The sequence below is a fragment of the Cervus canadensis genome, chromosome 12 (genome assembly GCF_019320065.1).
Source record: "Cervus canadensis isolate Bull #8, Minnesota chromosome 12, ASM1932006v1, whole genome shotgun sequence".
NCBI classification, from domain to species: domain Eukaryota; kingdom Metazoa; phylum Chordata; class Mammalia; order Artiodactyla; family Cervidae; genus Cervus; species Cervus canadensis.
This window is the reverse complement of record NC_057397.1, coordinates 52,079,993-52,099,931: the sequence shown is the minus strand read 5'-3', so window position 1 is coordinate 52,099,931 and position 19,939 is coordinate 52,079,993. Positions and strand designations below refer to the sequence as shown.

General features: G+C 39.6%; 1 protein-coding gene and 1 non-coding gene across 2 annotated transcripts in view; one reads left to right on the top strand and one right to left on the bottom strand.

Moving 5' to 3' along the window:
* The first annotated feature begins 700 nt into the window (after positions 1-700).
* The window catches only part of PKHD1L1 (PKHD1 like 1), a 169,930-nt gene continuing 150,691 nt past the window's right edge, over positions 701-19,939 (top strand). The window contains exons 1-6 of the mRNA XM_043483981.1: positions 701-861; positions 2,948-3,037; positions 11,297-11,441; positions 12,445-12,553; positions 18,178-18,235; positions 19,487-19,580. Of these exons, the coding sequence (XP_043339916.1) occupies positions 789-861; positions 2,948-3,037; positions 11,297-11,441; positions 12,445-12,553; positions 18,178-18,235; positions 19,487-19,580 (569 nt within the window). The 5' untranslated portion in view covers positions 701-788. The remainder of the gene's footprint in view (positions 862-2,947; positions 3,038-11,296; positions 11,442-12,444; positions 12,554-18,177; positions 18,236-19,486; positions 19,581-19,939) is intronic.
* On the bottom strand, positions 7,865-7,936 carry TRNAC-GCA. The gene has a single exon. It is a non-coding gene; the product is annotated as a tRNA-Cys (tRNA).

The window sequence follows — 19,939 nt, the reverse complement described above, 5'->3', positions numbered from 1 at the left end:
AGTTTCTGGGCTCAAGTATGGGTCGACACTTAGGTTTGTATGGCTTTGGGCAAGTAACCTAAAATTCACCTCAGTTAGGGCGTGTGAGCATGGGGGTCATAGTCACAGTAACAGTCCTTATGGAACTTTTGTGAGTTGAAGTCTCTAAGGCGCCTGTTTGTGGGGTGGGAACGTGCCCAGAGATCAACAAACCTCAGCAGGATGGTTCATTAAAGGGGGAGCACGAAATTACAAGCATGTGAAGGGGGAACTGTCTTAGGGTTTGCGTCTTAGGTGGACTTTCAGGCTCACCTAGGGGTGATTAATAACCAAGGCAGACAGGCAGATGGAAAAGTACAGGTCCAGAAATGGCCGGGTTGGGGGGGTGGGGAAGGAGCCAAGGAAGGTTGGAAGGAAGGGAGGAAGGACAGGGATGCGGGAGGAGGCTAACAGCGGAAGGAAGAAAAGGCGGGGTTGACGGAACACTTGCCGCTGGATCTCTCTTGCGAGGAAAACGTGGGGTTGTTGGACCTGTGGAGACAGCCTTGAGGCGTCAGCACTCAAATGTGAGTGCGGAGGTTCGGTGGCGACCGACGGGCCAGGGAGCTGGGCGCCGGGTGAAGGGTGTGCGTCTGCGCGAACCCCCGGGGGCGCCCGGGCCGGCGGGGCGGGGCGCGGCGTGGGGCTGCCCCCGGGCGGCGGGTCCGCCTGCGCGCCTGGACCAGGCGGGCGCGCGAGCCGGCGGAGCAGGGACGCGGGCCGAGCTCCAGGCGAGTCGCGGGCGTGCACTCTGCGCAGCCGGCGCTGCGATGGGACACCTGTGGCTTTGGGGGACCTGCGGCCTCTGGGGGCTGCTCCTGAGCATCGCAGAGCCCCACACAGGTAACTCAGTTGGGGCACCGGGAAGGCAAGCAGGAGAGGTTGGCGTAGACGCTCCCGGGGTCCGGGTAGAGGCGGCACCTGGCTCCAGCCTAGGTCAAGCCTAGGTCAAGGCTGAGGGTGGTAACTGCGTGGAGACCCTGGGGACTAGGTTTAGGAAGCCTGGGACGCAGGATTAAGCAGAGACAGACACGCAGTCACAGAAGGACAATCGGAGACAGATTGCTCTTGCCATCAGAGGTGCTCTTTGAATTATGGAACCTCACCCCTTCGTGGTGACTCATTTGCAAAACAGACTGCAGTTTGGCTGCGGGTGGGCTTCCCTGTTGCCTCAGACGGTCAAGACCCCGCCTGCAATGCGGGAGACCTGGGTTCGATCCCTGGGTCGGGAAGATCCCCTAGAGGAGGGCATGGCAATCCACTCCAGTATTCTTGCCTGGAGAATCCCATGGACAGAGGAGCCTGCTGGGCTTCAATCCATGGGGTCGCAGAGAGTCGGACATGACTGAGCAACTAACACTTTAATCTTTTTCACTTGGCTGGGGGTGGAGGGTGCAATCCAACCCCTCCTTCTCACTCGTTTTGGGTCCCTTCCCCATTAAAGAAGGACAGTCTCCTAGTAGGACAGGAATGGGTCTTTGTGGCGGGTGTCAGTCATTTCCTGGGGCAGCTGCCCTGTGCCTTCAAAGTAATACCCAGGAGAGGGCTGGGAAGAGCCTTGATAAGATAAGAAACTGGAGTTGGCCGTGGAGATAACGGGGAGGGTGAACCTGAGATAGGCGAGGAGCAGCGCGGCTAGGAGATGGGATCCAGCCTGCTGGCTGGAGTTCCTCCTCTTGGCTCTGGACTGCTCCAGGTTACAAATGTGCCTGAAGCAGGAGTGGCCTTGGAACTCTTGACCAAGACAAACGTCAAGGGCAGAGTCATTGGGTATTGGAGGGGGGAGGCAATCTTCTTTATGCTGGAGAGCTTTTGCTACTGTAGGTGAAGTCCACACTAAACTTTTCTCAGGCAGGAATGAATAAAATCATAATTTTTAGACTTTTTCTCGGTCGTCCATTTCAAATTTCTGTGGTTTTTCTTTCTGTCACTTAAATTTTTCCACCTATTCTGAGAATGTGTTACTGGACGGAATAATTACCTGTACAATTTAAGCAGAAAATAAATCCCTTAAGCCATCCTGTAACTTTTGAGTTATTTTGAAGCTTCAATTCCAGTTCCCCAAAGAAATCTGCTCACCTATCCCTGTGTTTGCAGAGGCACCTCTCTTGGCCTAGAAGTCCATCTTGCCCCCAGTTTGTCCAGTCTAGCTAATTCATGTTTGCTCTCCCAGACACAGCAGGTACACTCTTCTTTCAAACAGCCAGTAGACCCAAGCAGTGTGGATGAAATGCCCCTTCTTACTCACGTTGCCCCTGTGCTCTCTTCTGTCACTCTACTAAGTTGAGCTGTTGGAAAAGTTGGGAATGTCACACATTTTTCAATGCCCAGGAACCTAACACTGTTTGTTGAATGATTTAGTGACCCTTACATTGAGAACTCACTATCCTCAGAAAGCTTCAGAAATGATCTTCCCTGAAGTCTTAACTCTGTCACAGAAAACAGTTTCTTCTTAAAACACACCATTCCTTTCTGTAGCTGGACTATTCTTTCAATTTACCATTTCTTAGGGGCTTTGATAATGACCTCTTTCACCACAGAGCTGTTTCTCCAGCCTTGTCTGCTGCTGTGTGGGCTGATAGCTGTAGTTATGGAACTGCATCTAGCAGAGCACTATATGCAATTAAGGGTCTAATAAATGTTTAATATGATAGGTACGAATGCTGAAAATGATCATGTATTATTTCTCTTTGTAGCAGGTAAGATAGTGCGCTACATGAAGCCAATGAATATTAACTAAGTTAAAGACTTAATTCCCTGTCTGGTCATTGGTTAGTAATAGAACCAAAAATAAAACATAAGTATTTACTTTCTGTCCTGTAATCTCCATGATGATTTTCTTACACCGTTGTAATTTGTAGCACAACATTTGATGCTTGAAATGAAGTACTTGAGGCTTTTACTTCTTCTGTACTTTCATATCTTTCAGATGGCTCTAAAATAATTCCCAAAATCACAGAAATAATACCTAAATATGGCAGCATAAATGGAGCAACAAGGCTGACTATCAAAGGAGAAGGTATGGTTGCCTTTTATTTTTCACCAAGGTTGAGGTATTTTAAAGACATTCACATTTAGAGATTGATGGGTTTTGTTTTTTTGGTTTTTTTTTGGTTTGTTTGTTTTCTTTTAAATCTACTAGAGTTGCTTTTCTATTTGGCCAGAGTAGGAAAACTCTATCCTCTTTCACACCTAATGAAACCCCTGAGAGTCTCTATCAACCTGACCATCTGAATTTGTATTATAATTACTTGCTTAACTCCAGGATCTGGACTAGAATGACTGAATTGAAAGGAACATCTTTAACCCACTCTGCAGTTACTTACTTTGTTCTTCATGGGTCTAATCACATTTATTTTTATATTAAATAAAACATTTGTGGAGTTCAAGGGAGTAGGATGTTAGGAAGGGAGTGTGATGCAGAAGTAGAATGGTTATGAAGGGAGAAGGACAATTGAAAGCAAAACTTTGGATCCCTTCTTCTGCCACCCATTCCTTATCATATACTTCATCAGAGCATGGGTTATGTATAACTTTCTCCTTGCCTGGTCTTGGGATGGAAACAAAGTAGGCAATTACAGAATATATTTAATGAGCAAATGTTTCTTGAGTTAAGTAGAAATACATGGTTCATTTAGCTATCCAGCCTTTACAATCTAAGTGATGGTAGTATTCAGATAGTTATGAGTTTTTGAAGGATGGGAAAGAAAACGTTTTTAAAGAATATTAATAAAAAAACTTTTATTTAGTCTTTAAAATAAGAAGTGCAATGGGAATTTTTTGGAGTCAGAGAATTAACAAGGCAAGATATTTAACAATTCTGTCTTATGTATTGAAGTGTCTTTCAATATTTCTAAGTAAAATTTCTGTAGAATTTTAATCTCTCAATTATGTACTTGAAATGGTTTGTGCCTCTAAATTGTGAACAGTATATTTTGGATTAAAGTGTGTTTTTGGTTTTTTATTTTTTTTTAAGAGTTAGACACCTGGAGACAATGTGTTTGTTAAAGACTTTTAAAAATGTCTTTATCCATAGTTCCCTTGTAGTGTTTATTGCTGTTAATATTTGCTTAGATAGTGCTGGATTTTTAACAGAGAGTTAAATGCCATGAGAGAAAGTCCCCAAACAAAACAAAACAATAAAACCGCTCAGCTATTTCCTTCTGCCTCAAAAGTGGGAAGCTGCAATATTAACACAGGGAGCCCAGCCTGGTGCTCTGTGACTACGCAGAGGGGTGGGATGGGGTGGGTGGGAGACTCAAGAGGGAGGGATATATGTGTGTGTGTGTGTGTGTGTGTATAATTTTGACTGATTTGTGGTGTTGCACAGCAGAAACCAATACATTATAAAGCAATTAGCTCCAATAAAAATAAATAAATAAATACCTACACTTTTTCTGGGGGCTTCCCAGGTGGTGCTAGTGGTAAAGAACCTGGCTGCCAATGCAGGAGATGTAAGAGATGGGGTTTTAATCCCCCTGGGTTGGGAAAATCCCCCTGGAGGAGGGCACGGCCCCCCACTCCAGTATTCTTGCCTGGAGAATCCCATGGACAGAGGAGCCTGCTGGGCCACGGTCCACAAGGTCGCAAAGAGTTGGATGCCACTGAAACGGCTTAGTACACATGCTTTTTCTGATCCAGGAACCATGGCTTGAGTTTAGGCACATAGACTCAGATCATCCCTAGTTAGAAATAGGGAAAAACAAAACAAACCGTTCCATTCTTAAGGCATTTTGGAGGAACATCCTTGTTCATCTGGCTATAACCTTTTCTCTTTGGTGAACTTTTTGAGGCTCAGGAGTAGTCCTCTTAATTATGAAGCACAAAATGTCATGACGAATTTCTGGTTTCTCTAGTTTTCCCATCAGTCTGTATTTCTGGATGCTTCTGGCCGAGAATTATAGAATAGTTAAATCCTATTTGAATTGCAGGTGCCTCTGCCCACTCTGGTACGTCTTCCCTGTCCTTGCTTTAACCATACTCAGTGGGTGACTAAAGCTGTGACAGCTTATGTCTTTCTCAAAGGCGAGTCTAAATACTGTTTGGGGCCCATGATATATACAGAATGTGTCTAAGGTAATGATAATGAATTAGCAAAACACACCAGATCTCCAAGTCTACGAGACTGTGGTACCTGAACAAAATTTATTTGGAGGAACTACTTTAACCTGTCAGTGTGGTGTCTGACCCAGACTCCAGGTTTAGAATTGAATACAGAGATGATTTATTAATCATAGAAGAACTGTGATTTTAATGGGATTTTAAATACTCTATCACCTAAATGTTGGTAATGGGTTTTTAAATACTTGATCACCTAAATGTTGGTACCATATAACTTTTAAAATTTTTGTAGCAGTCACGATATGACAAAGTAAAATATAGAAATATTTAACTTGAGTTCTCTGAAATTCCACCTTCCAGAAAGATCTATTGTTAGTATTTCTTTGTATTCAAATGGCTTTTGTCTATTTCCACACATAATGAACTTTACAGGTAAAAATTTGCAAAAAATAAAATTGCTAGTGCTTTACTTTCTTCTAAAGTCTATCTTCAGGAGTCAAAGTTATATAGTTTTACAATTATGCTGCCCAAGTAAAAGTGTTTTCAGCAGTGGCATGATTGTAGAAATCATTGTATCTCCTTCTAAGATGACGGATTTAATGAGGAGTGTTATCATTTTGATAAGTTCTAGAGTGTTTCTAACTTTATTGTGTTTATTTGTTGATATTCATTCCTGTATTTCTCAGTTGTCTTCCTTGATATAACTCTTTGTTAAAAAAATCAACTGGAAGGTATAACATTTTACTTTTGTTGTTTTCTAGATATTCCCCTATTACAATGTCTAGCAGGTATATTTTTGTTTGACTGAAGTGGTGAATTATATAAGTTTTATAATATTATGGAAAGCACATAGACTTTAGTCAGGTCCAACTGGCTTTCAGCTCCAACTTTGCCACTTCCCACTAGGGGACTGGGGCAAGTTTCTTCTCTAAGCCTTGGCTTCCTCATCAGTGAAATGGGCTATTAATTCCTACCCGTTGGGGCTATTGTGAATATTGAAAAGGATGATGTATCTAAGGCACTGGTATATAATATCTGCCCCATAAATTAGAGCCATTTTATTTTTATTATTCTTTTGCATTTATCTTATAGGGACGGTTTCCTTCTTTAGAAGTTCTCCTCCATCACACTGCATCATTTTTCCCATTGTTTTGAATGTTACAGATTTTAAATGGGTTTGTACTTTCTCAACGCTGCTTTTTTTTATTTTTTAAACTAGAGGAATCAAAACAGCCTGCGTTGTTCATAACAACTGCTGGCTGTGACAGCACACACATTTTTCATGATAATAGCACAGGCTGCTATCAGGAGACCCAGGACTGCGTGCCTGGCTAGTCTTGTCTCCAGTTCTTCTGAAAAAAGGAAAAAAAATACATCAACATGTCAGGAATTTCCATCTGAAGCCTCCACCTTTTCTGTTTCCAGGGTACACCCAGCCCTTCATGTAATCTTTGTGCTTTGGAGTACTTCCAGAGGTATCTTCTTTATACCCAATGACTTATTTAGAATTTTACTTTTAAATTAGAATTCTTTTTTAAAGCTGATTCTTTTCTATTGCCTTTTAACTCTTTGGAAGTAGCTAATAAGTTAGAAATATTCCTATAGTTTTTTCACCAAAATTTATAATGAGAATATTTACAAATCTTACTGAATTGGTTCATATTTTCATATATATATCAGGAATATATATATATTTATCATAGGGCTTCCCAGTTGCTCAGTGGTAAAGAATCTACCTGTCAGTGTAGGAGATGCAGGAGCGTGGATTCAATCCTTGGGTTGGGAAGATCCCCTGGAGTAGGAAATGCAACCGATTCCAGTATTCTTGCTTGGGAAATTCCATGGTCAGAGGAGCCTGGCAGGCTACAGTCCACAGGGTTGCAAAGAGTCAGACACGACTGAGCACATGTATATGTCACATATATATGAGACATATATATAAAACACATTGAAACAATTCCTAAGCTAAAAACAATATCATCTTTTGTTGGTGTTATTTTTTAGACTTGTATGTGTCATAGAAATGCTGAAGAACATATCTGATATTACCGTATCATTGATGTGATGTGTGCCTAACAGGAAAGTAAATACTCATATCTCATCCTGAGCCACACCACAAGTAAAACTCTGTTCTTTAGTTAGTGGCCAGCAGCCCGTCTGAGTGTTCCAAACTCAATGTGAAGTACAGAGATAAGCAGAAATTGGCAAAAGGAAAAAGTGGCTTTGCAAGTAGTTTGCTTTTCTGTGTTTTCATGTATCTTCTCAAAATTCCATTTGAGCAGTAACTGCCTTCCTAGATTGCAAACTCACTGCAGGTATCTTTCACATGTCAAATTGATATGTTTGTACTTTAGCCTATATTGGATGAGTCCTTTTTGGTTAAGTTTTAAGTTTAGAAGAAGAGAAGATGTTTATTAAAACCCCTACCCTTTGTTTAGTTTCTGCTTACTTTTTCTACCTATAAAGAAGAGGTGCTAAGAACATAGGTTCTAGAGGAAGTTACATTGGATAACTGGGAATAGCTTTGTAATGTGCTTTTTTAAATATTATTTTTCTCTGAATATCACAAGGGTACCAGGTTGGCATCACAGTCGTGGTTCAGATCCTGGCCTCTCACTTATATGTTTTGTTATTATTTTAAAAGTATTTTAAAGTGAAGTGAAGTCGCTCAGTCGTGTCCGACTCTTTGCAACCCCATGGACTGTAGCCCACCAGGCTCCTCCATCCATGGAATTTTCTAGACAAGAGTACTGGAGTGGGTTGCCATTTCCTTCTCCAGGGGATCTTCCCAACCCAGGGATCGAACCTGGGTCTCCTGCATTGCAGGCAGACGCTTTACCGTCTGAGCCACCAGGGAATCTCACTAATAATAACTATCAATATTTTGTAACTTAAAATATGCATGTATGCATGCTAAGTTGCTTTAGCTGTATTTGACTCTTTGTGACCCTATGGACCATAGCCTGCCAGGATCCTCTGTCCATGGAATTTTCCAGGCAAGAATACTAGAGTGGGTTGCCATTTCCTCCTCTAGGGGATCTTCCCAACCCAGGGATCAAACCCACATCTCTTATGCCTCCTGCGTTGACAGGTGGGTTCTTCACTACTCAAGCCACTTGGGAAGGCTGACTTAAAATATAGTATATATCAACTGCGCTCTTAACCTAGGAGCCAGGCACCATGTCAAGTACCATATATGAGGCCTCATCTAGTCTTCCTGGTAATTCCTGCTAAGTAGATTATTATGGTCATTTTTCTAATGAAAACGACTAAGAGAGTTTATGTCTAAAGCTAATGCTCAGGTTCAGACAGCAAGGAATTGCTAAGCTGAGATTCCAGCCCAAGACGTCAGGGTCCAGACACCCCTTCCTGTAAACGACACTGTCCCCTGGCATGCAGTGTTCCCACGGCTATAGTTTATGGCCCTGGCAATGGATGAACCTCTGACACAGTGACCCAGGAATCGAAGCCAGGTCTCCCACACTGCAGGCAGATTCTTCACCCTCTGAGCCACCAGGGAAGGCCGCAGACCTATAGGTCTCAAGTTAATTTCCACGAGACAGAGATAGCAGAACACCTGGGTTGACTGGATGACTTGCTCAGAAGCTTCTCTCCTTGGCTACTTGAGTGCTTGTCCAATGAGCCTGTGAAGAGAGGGCCATGGGGGAAGGCTATGCATGGGCCAACACTCGGATCTCTTTTCACCAGCACTCAGCTACCTACTGCTGCTGCTGACTCCCTGCCCTGTCAGTAGCAGAGACCAGCACGTAGGATAGTCTCAGTAGGGGCCGTCCTCAGGAATCCCACCCAGTCACTCAGTCATGTCAGCTGCATCACTTTCCTTCCCTCGTGGACAAGCAGAGATTCATTACTGCTGGTACTGACACCCGCTCCACAGAAGGCTTTTGCCTTCTCTTTCTATAGTCCCTTTGCTGGTCTCATCTTCTGAGAGTATAATTCCACAGAATACCATGAAATTCCATAAAGAGCCATAAGATTTCACAAAATAGAGTCTCAGAACAAGGAACATATTTTATAGTGAAAAAGTTGTGATAGTGGGCACATGACCATGAACCTTGCATCATCCTGAAACATGTGACCCAACAGAATGATGGAACAGCCTACAGCTGGCAAGACTAAGAGCCCAGCTTGGGAACAACATCCTGTGAGGTGGGACGCTGTCCGTCATCAGAGCCACAGGCACTGAGCCATGGCAGGTCCGTACTGTTGTTTCCCAACAGATGGATACATGGAGCTGGGAATGAAGGGCTACTCCCTGTCCTTACCACTTCCAGTAATCAAAAGATTGAATCTGTGCCTTCTGTCCCTGCAATTTTAGGTTCTCTTGGGTTCTGGGTCTGAGTTTCCAGATAGAGGATGCTTCTGGCAGGGATCCCGGTCTGGGTTCCACTGAACTGAAACTACCGCTACTGTCCTATCAGTTTGAATTCAGCAAACGTAAGCAGTGGACTGCTAGAGATAGTCACTTCTGATGATCCTGAAGAGGCAGGGTTGTTTTTCCTTAATACAGACAAGGAGGAGTGTGTCTGGAATTTGTGGTATTCTTGGGGCGTCCCTTGGCTTCCATGTGCAGTGATCACTGTCAATAAGCATAGGCGGCCGCCACAACCACAAATGGGGAAGAAAAAAAAAAAGGGCTCAGATCCTCAGGATGAAGGTTAGCATCACTCCATCAGTTGAAGTTCTGGCTTATGGGTAGGGAAAGCACAATGGCAGAGAGAGGTCAAACAAATATTAATTGTAGCCTCAGGGCCAATTGGTGAGGCCTGTTGCTTGTCCCATTAACCCTGTTGTGTTAAAGCTTTTAGAAAATATTTTATTTATTTATTTGGCTGCATTAGGTCTTAGTTGCCCCAAGGCAGATGTGATCTTAGTTTCCTGACCAGGGATTGAACCCATGTACCCTGCACTGGATGGTGAATTCTTAACCACTGGATCACCAGGAAAGTCCCTCTATTACATCTTTAGCAGAGCTCTTAGCTGACCACTGTCTGGTAGACTTGATAATGCATTCTACTTCAAATGTAGGGTCTGAGCATATCTGTGGGCTTTCCAGGTGGCACTAGTGGTAAACAACCCACCTGCCCATGCGGGAGATGTAAGAGACACGGGTTTGATCCCTGGGTCGGGAAGGTCTACTGGAGAAGGGTGTAGCAGGGCATTCCAGTATTTTAGCCTGGAGAATCCCATGGACAGAGGAGCCTGGCAGGCTACAATCCATAGGGTTGCCGAGTCAGACACGACTGAAGTGACTTAGCATTCATGAGAATACCTGTATGGCACAAGGAGTCAACTGTATCAGATGCCTTTTTTACTCAGCCGCACATCCTGGTTCCCACCTCTTATTCTAGGCACAGCTGTGGCAAAACGTTCCCTGTGGACCCTGACTCAATCCATGCTTCCAGCTCTCCCCTCCAGGTCCCACAGTTGTGTCTTTGTCCCAGAGCTTCATGGATGCAGTGGCGTTGGAACCTAGATGGCATATACCTATGTGCAGCCTGAAAGTGCAGGAAAAATCATTTCCCCCATGGGGAACCCTCAGTGAATGGGAGAGAGTTTGATGAATATATGCTTCTTCTCATTGATTCTTTGCTTCTGAGAGGCTGTCTGTATTTTCCTTAAAAGTCTTTCAGCCCCAGCTGCCTTCAGTGGAGTCCAGATTTTCTTCTTCAGGTTTTCTTCTCTCATGTCCCTAAGGGATCAACTCTCAAACTCTCTACCTGCAAGTCCTTACCTCAGATTTTGCTTTATAGGTACTCAAGGTAAAGACACCCCTTACCCCCGCATGCCTTATAAAATCCTGTTCACTTTGTCTGCTCTTTCTGTGCCCCTTTGCCTGCTATTTTCATAGTAGTTATCCCCACCAGATACAACATCTGGTGGTATATATTTGTATATTGTCTATTTCTTCACCCATCTCTCCCATTAGTGGGCTATAAGCCATTTGATTCCAATGCCTTTAACAACACCTGACAGATAATAGATTTGAAAGCATTGCTTTCATGAATTAATTAATTATAGGCTAATTTTTATTTTTTCAAAGCAGATTGCAATCACAGGGGTAAATGTGAAGTAGATTAACTGCTTACATCAATACTCTTCCTTATTCATTTGGTGATTCAATACAAAATGATAATTGTTAGATCCTTGAAAACAGAGTTCCATTAGTAATAATTGAGTGTTTTTACTCTTCCAGGTTTTGCTCAAGCAAACCAGTTTGACTATGGAGTTGACAATGCTGAATTGGGAAACAGAGTGCAATTAATTTCTTCTTTCCGATCAATTTCTTGTGATGTAGAAAAAGATTCAAGTCATTCAACCCATATTACATGTTATACTAGGTATGTTGTAAAGTGTCTTTAATAACATCATTTTCATCATATCAGAACCACAGTTATACATATTATTTTTATAATAGTTTTATCACTCTGGCAATTGCAATAATATTTTTCTGATTATCAGTTATTATTTTTGACTTCATGATGTTTAGACTATTTTATATCTTTATTATATTCACTTGTAGTACTCTTTCCACATAGTGGCATGATCAAAATGTGTTCTATATCCTTTCCTAGGTTATTAGAGCTATTATCTAATCATTATTGATCTCTTTTAGAAGATAAATGGCCACTATTAAATTGCAATGATGCTCCTCAAAATATCAAAATTATACCTTCCTGTCTGGTTTGATTAATTTTGTTCAGAATCTTGACATGCTCATTAAGATTAAAGATGATCATTTTGTAGATTGACATTTCAAGTTCTTTACTATCAACTCAAATTGATGTTTGTTATTAGCAACTTAGGAGAAAAATTAATCATTTTAAATGGCCACTTTGAATACTGAGACAGGTAGCCTGTATTCCAGAGGATTCTATCCGTATTAGGCTTGTTGACTGTTTTGCAGCTTACTTAGGGAGAAACATGATTAAAACTTTTTAAAAAGCAAAGCATAAAATAATTGTACCAACGTGATATGTTACAATTTTAAATGATTGTTATTATTTTCTTCTCAATGACTGGTGCATTGGTTAGAATAAGCATTTGCCTGAGATCCATGATGTGAGAATTTGCAGTACAGAGTTCAGGATGGAGAGCAACTTTCCATAATATAGAATTGAATTGAATTGCACAGAAGCACAATTAATTTTGAATTTAATTCTACAACAGCACAGTTGTACAACAGTGACTTAGCATGCATGCACACAAGTACAACAGTTAGACTTTCAGACACTTTTTTTTTTTTTTTTTACCAAAATGACATGTAGTCTGGGGTGGTATTTTTCATGAATGAATAAATAACAGAGTTTTGCATTCCATATGTATTTTCCATTTGCCTTCCAGAGCAATGCCAGAAGATTCCTACACTGTTAGAGTCAGTGTGGATGGGATTCCTGTTACAGAAAATAATACCTGCAAAGGTCACGTCGGCAGCCGGGCCTGCATCTTCAGCGTAGGTGGCATTTTCTCTCTCACTTACGTGTAATTGATCTTGTGCTTGGTTTCTTTCAGAACTGGATTTTTATTTTTTAATTTACAAATTGTTATCTGTTTCCACATTAAAAAATTTACTAGCATGTAGCTAAGGATAATTTCACCCAGTTTAAATTATCTTCTATAGTAATGAAATCTTACCATTTCCTGTTTTGCTTTTCAAATTAATTTTATTAATGAATTCAGCTTTTTTACTTTCAAATTGTTTTCTTGTTCATACTGTTTTTTCACTTTCTCCATTTCTGCTCTTACTTTGATTTCCCTTTTTCTGTTTTTATCAGACTCAGCTTCATTTTATTTTTTTAAATATTTATTTATTTGACTACAGTGGGTCTTAGTTGCAGCATGTGGGTTTTTTGTTTTTTTTTTTAGTTGTGGCATGCAGAATCTTTAGCTGTGGCTTGAGAACTCTTAGTTGTGGCATGTGGGATCTAGTTCCCTGACCAGGGTTCAAACCCAAGCCCCCTGAGTTGGGAGCATGGAGTCTTAGCCACTGGACCACCAGGCAAGTCCCTCATCTTCATTTTAAATAGAAACATAATTATTTTCTCTTTCCTTGTATTTTCTGATGTAGTGAGCACAAATGCGACTGCATGTAGACTAAAATCATTCAAAATTTAGTTACCCTAAATATAGGTGTTCATAATATTTTCTTCTACAGACCATCTCATGTAATTTAAAAATTGTATTTATGTTTTAAGTTGTCGATTACTGAGTGCTGTAACATTCCAATATAAGACAAAATGCTGAGGAAATTAGTAATGACTTCTGTCCTCAAGAAGAGCCTGTGATTCTCAAACATATGATTCCCAAATATCTCTGGCTCACTTTTCTCTTCCTAAATTGGGAGCCATCTTTTGTTTGCCAGAATAAAACACCTAAATGGCTCCAAAGCAACCTCAATTCAACTAATCTCAAATTGGACATTTAGTATTCCTCCTTAAACTTCAGTTCAGTTGCTCAGTCGTGTCCAACTCTTTGCAACCTCATGAACTGCAGCACGCCAGGCTTCCCTGTCCATCACCAACTCCTGGAGTTTGCTCGAACTCATGTCCCTCGAGTTAGTGATGCCAGCCAACTATCTCATCCTCTGTTGTCCCCTTCTCCTCCTGCCTTCAATCTTTCCCAGCATCAGGGTCTTTTCCAATGAGTCAGTTCTTTGTATCAGGTGGCCAAAATATTGGAGTTTCAGCTTCGGCATCAGTCTTTCCAAAGAATATTCTGAACTGATTTCCTTTAGGATGGACTGGTTGGCTCTCCTTGCAGTCCAAGGGACTCTCAAGAGTCTTCTCCAACACCACAGTTCAAAAGCATCAATTCTTTGGCATTCAGCTTTCTTTGTGGTCCAACTCTCACATCTATACATGACTACTGGAAATTTTCTGATATTTATCACATGTCTCAAGCTAGAAGCCTGTTATATACTTAGTGTCTTCCTTGCCTTCATCTTCATCTCCAGAGCTATTCAGAAACCAAACCATGATGATCTTACCCTCCAACTTAGCTCTGAAGTTCATCGTCCCCTTATCTTCTTTCCTGCCATACCCTTGGTTTCATTTCTGGTCTTGTCATTTCTCACCCACTATCGCTGTGGCACGTTGGCCTCTCCATCCTTTTTGATGGCACCATTCAGATGCTGTGTTCAAAACCATGCATATTTTTATGTCTTTCCCCCGCTCAGTATCTCTCCTTTACCCATTATCTGTAGGTTTCCTCTATTACTTCATAGTCTGGAACTAATTGTTTCCAGCAGTGTCTCCTAACATTCTCCCTGACCAAGGACCCATACATCTTACTCACTTCTGCTTAGCGAGTCCTTCTCTTTGCTCAGGACTCTGAAAACTCCCCCATGCAGAGAGCTAAGTGATTTCCCTTGTGTTCCTCAACTGTATAGTGGCTCAGTGCTAATCAGGGTTCATATATAGACTTCATTATCTATTCTGACTTGGTCATAGTGAAGCTCTGCCTTGGTCTCTTCATTTTCTATAAAATGGAGATATGTAAAATGGAGATTATCTCATCACATCATGTAAAATAGAGGATTAAATGATATTAATAAGGTGATCAGGAAGAACCAGCACATAGTTATTACCATATAGTGTTTTATCTACATATCCCATTTATTACTATTTTAGCACCTAATCCACTGTGCAGTGATTATATTTTAATGTGTTTTTCTCGGTTAGAGGGTTTTATTCAATGTTTTGTCCCTAGAACAAGTATAACATTCAGCACTTAGCAGGAGCGCAGGTTTTATTTGCTGACTGATGCTCTGTACTTTTTCTCTGATTAAGACAAAAATAAGAGATTTAATGCCATGCAACTGAATCTTCTTATATTATTTTTGTCTTTTAATAAGGTCTAATTTTAGTGGTGTGTGGCCTGAAAATGTAATATAGAAAATCAAATTTTTTTATTTAACAAAGTTATAGTTCTACATAATGAAAAACTGAACTGGTTCTACAAGGTTAATTAAAACAAACAGGACCTTCTTGACTACTCACTCTACCTCATGCTCATTCTCCACATTCCCCCACTTTCAATAACTTTAGCTTTTTATTGTTGTATTTCTAAACAAGAAGAATTTTTTATGGTTTTTAAAAAATTGAAAAGACATTTATTTTGGTTGCACTGGGTCTTTGTTGCTGCGCTGGCCTTCTCTAGCAGACAGAGGCTCCTCTTCACTGCAGTGCACGGGCTTCAGTGATTGTGGCACATGGACTTAGTTGCCTCGAAGCCTGTGGGATTTTCCTAGACCAGGGATCGAACCTGTGTTCCTTGCATTGGCAAGCAGATTCTTAACCATCGGACCACCAGGGAAGTCCGAAGAGTATTACTTTTAATGTATGTAGAAGTATTTCATATTATCTGTTGTGATATTTCTAAATAATATGCTTATTAAGAAATATGTTTATTGCTGTTTCTGAGTCATTAATGTTTATTATCTGCTTTATTCTTACAATGTAGGATGAGATTTTAACACCTGTTTTCCTACATCTATTCACTAGTATTGCATAACACAAGTCCCAAGGTTAGTAGCTTCAAGCAGCAACTATTCATATTGTCTATGTATTCATGGGTCAGCTGCGTGGTTCTTCTGGACAGAGCTAGACTGGTCTCTGCTGAACTTACTCCTGTGTCTGTGGTCAGCTGTGGGTTAGGCAGGACTGGGTACTTTGGAGGGCTTCAGCTGGAACAATCCAGCTAATTAGACTTTGTTCTGTGTAGTGTCTCTGCCCTCCACAAGGTAGCCCAACTTATCAGATACTAGAGGCAGGGATTCCTCAGAAGAGCAGAAGTGTGTAGGGAGCCTTTAGGCCTAGTCTCAAAAATGTCATGCTGCTTGTACCACATTCTAGCGGCCAAAGCAAGTTCTAAGCCAGTCTGTATTCACGGCTCCCACTAAGAAGAGCTGCCAAGACACATTGCAGATGAGGATATGGAGAGAGGAAGATGATAGCCATGTTTGAAATAAATCTGCTACCCCTTCCCACCTCCAACACATATATCCTCCCACTCCTCCTTCTCAGTTAGATGTGCCCAGTTTTTAGTTGTTTCTCATGTGGTGCAGTGGTGAAGAATCTGCCTGCCAGTGCAGGAGACACAGGATGCGTGGGCTTGATCCTTGGGGCAGTTTGGAAAGGTCCCCTGGAGTAGTAAATGGCAACTCACTCCAGTGTTCTTGCCTGGAGAATCCCATGGACAGAGGAGCTTGGCCGGCCACAGTCCATGGTGTCACAGAGTTGGACACACAGGCCATGTTTTAGATCAATATTCATAACATGGCTCGGTATCATGTAAAATACAATGAAAGCCTGACAGCAATGTCCAGTTGCTTTAAAGTCTCTAACGGTGCTCACTCTTACTTTTTGTTCTTACTGAGGACCAATAACTTTTGCACACTTTTATTGAATTGTTTAAAACCCATTACAAAATTACACATTTGTAGCATCTAATTCTCATACTATTTTCTAATTTTATCATTTTCATGATATTTCATTTATCATGATAGATCATTATCCTTGACTGCTGTTGTATTTCAGGTTAATTATTCTTAATTTTCAGAATCTTCTATCTTCTTTTTCTGTTTTTTTTTCCTGTTTTTATAAAATAATTTTCTCTGCCATCTTCACTGATTCTTTGCTGATGGTGTATTAAATTGAAAATCTGTTTCTGATCTGTCGCCTCAAATTATAATAGTAACTAATCTGTTGTTTAATATGCACTCTTCAGTTATTTTTTGCTCAGATATAATTTATATGAGTACACTTTGACTTAGAGAGATTGATTTGCACACAATTTGACAGTTCTTCTAGCTTCTCTTCCTCTACCTTCGCTATTATTCTACCTCTAAAAGTGGTGTTTTGCCCAAAATAAAAAAAAAATTTAAAAAGTGGTATTTTGACTGGGTGTTTTACTTCTTACTACTTTTACATAGATTCTCCATTAAGCATTTCTAAAGTGTGAAAGAATGAGTCCAAAGTCATACTTAGCCTCAAAGTTCAAAATTTATCTCTTATTGGGAGTCTGGAGAAAAAAAAAAATGTCCTTTTACTTCAAGTACCTGAGCATCTTTCTTTTAGGTTGTTCCTGAATGAGAAGGGGTAGGGAGGGAAATAGCTGCCATTCACTGAGAGTCTACTTCACGATAGGTTATTTTGCTTGTATAATTTTTGTATCCATGCAGAGGTCATCCTATTCTCTACCAGCAATATTGCTCCTCCAAAACTTCAGTTATTCCTTTAAAATCCTGCCCATGTTCCTGTCCTCTTCCGTTTTGTGAAGCACCCTTTTCTTTGCACAGATGGACTCTTCTTGATCTATTTCTAGCTTGTTTTCTCTTGTATTATTTGTTTCTAGGTGTGGATTTTGATCTGCATGTACCCCAGTCATTGAGGAATCTTTATCTGTCCATCAGTTCTGCTTTTTACCTGTTCAGAATTAATTTTTTTTCAATTATAGTACATTTCCCTTTTGTGGTAATTATTTATCATTTTTTATTTTCAAACGAAGTTGGCATATGTTTACTTGATTGAATAATAATAGCCAATGATTAATAAAATATTGATTTTACTAATGTGTCTGGTGGTGGTCTAAGTATTTTTTGTGTAACTCTGGAGAGTTATCATGAGCTTAGTTACTAAAACTTATTTTGATGAACTCTTCCCAAGTTTTGCTTCTATGTTTTTGAAAAACGCTTTACTATTTTTTCTTTATGAGTGTAACCCATAAAGGGTGAAAACCCATGTAGGCTTTCTTTAATTTTATTTCACCAAATTCTTAAAAGTCTTTACTTGACAGCTTTATTACTGTGGTTTGACATACACTGATGACAAAAGGCTGATTAAATTTGAAACCTTCAAAAAGAAACACTTTGAAATGAAAGATGATTTTTAGGGACAGGGAAAAAAATTTTGAATAATCAAAGTAATATTTTAAACTCTATTTCTTATATATAAAAATATTTTCATACTCATATTATGGCTGTTGTTCAAATATAAAATAATGAAAGAAGCAGAGATATTTCATAAAACTAGGAACAAGATAGAGATAAGATTGCTTATCAACAGTATTATTTTGCAGGCAAAAAGTTTCAGAACCCCAACAATAAGGAGCATCACGCCTTTATCTGGAACTCCAGGTCTGTTATATAACAACTGAAATATCTTTTTTTGGTTTACAGTAATTAATTTTTACTATGTAAAATATATAATACCTAAAAATTTATAAATAGCATTTTCTGATTATAAAAGAAAGATTGTTTAATGCTTTTTAATACCTGCATCTGAATCTATTATAATATATTAAACTTTCCCTCTATTGAATGTTAGTTGGCTTCCAGTGTTTTTTATAATAACTATAGTTGCATCAGTTTGTAATTCCAACAGGAATATGTGAGAATGTCCTTCTTTTTAAACCTTGACAATTCTAGGTACTCTGTTTTCTCAAGAATTTATGTGAAAAATCTACTCCTACAGCAGCCCCTAGGGGGCTGACCCTGGCTTCACCTCCTCCAAACTCAGTGGACATTGGGTACTGGGAGGCAGAAGGGCTTTTCTCCTTTTCCTTTTTTCATAAAAAGAATTTATGTGAAAAGTATTGTAGGGTTTTTTCCGAATTTTTCCACTTCTTTGATTTATGTAATTAATTTTGTATTTATTAAAGATTTTTATTCTTCTTTCATAAGTTACCAATTCATCCCTTTGGTAATTTAAGGCTAGTCATTTATTTCCATATTAAGTTACAAGAATTATTTGTATTTTAAGACTGTATGTCATATGTATGTCATATTGATGGGAAATATTTTTTAATTTATTATTTGCTTTTTAAATCTATTAATGATGTTTCTGCATCACTTAATTTTTATTATTAAATCTATAGATCTTAACATTTGTTATTTCTCCCTTCATTTTATGCTCCCTCCATTTTATAGTCAGGATCCCACTATCCTGACTATATAAACACTCCATAAATTTACTACATAAATTTTTGCTTAGTTTTCAAGAGTTTTTGTGGTTTTATTATTTATATTTAATTTTTATTTCACCTAGAATTTACTTCATTTTTTGGTATAAAATAGGGATCTTATTTACGTTTTCTCAAATAAATCACCTATGACCCAAGCAATATTTATTGAATAATTCATCCTATCTTCCACGAAACACCTCTTAAGCTAAAAATACATATAGATACCTCTTTAATACTATACATATTTATTTATGGTTTATTTTTTTACTAGAACTTTCAGAGCAGTTCTAAATGATATAGTGAACACAAGATGTAAGTGTCTGAATGCTGGTTTTATTGGGAAAATCTGTAAAGTTTTAATATTAAATACATGGATATATGGATAGATGATCTTACACTGAGTTTTTTCCCTGTTTGCTTTTAGGTACACTAATAACAATCCGAGGCAGAATCTTCACTGATGTCTATGGAAGTAATACGGCACTAAGCTCAAATGGGAAAAATGTGAGGATTTTGAGGTAAGTTTTTGATGTGGAAACAAAAATATTCTTATAACTCATAGATGAGATGTGATATCCCATGAATAATGGGTCCAATGATATTAAAAACCGCTACAATGTGGTGAGATTCCCAGTATTTTCCAGCCATATTATGCAAGGAAAAATAGACTGTTGCATAGTTCATTGACATAGAAACAATGGCCATCATTGTTAATCAGCTATATTCCAATACAAAATAAAAAGTTAAAAAAAGCAGAAACCATGGCCAATATACTTTTCTCTTTTGGCCTAACAGAACTGCTTATTTTTCTATGATGGACTTTATTAATAGGCGGTACATGGAAGAACTCGAATAGTAATTGAGCTGAAATCACAGA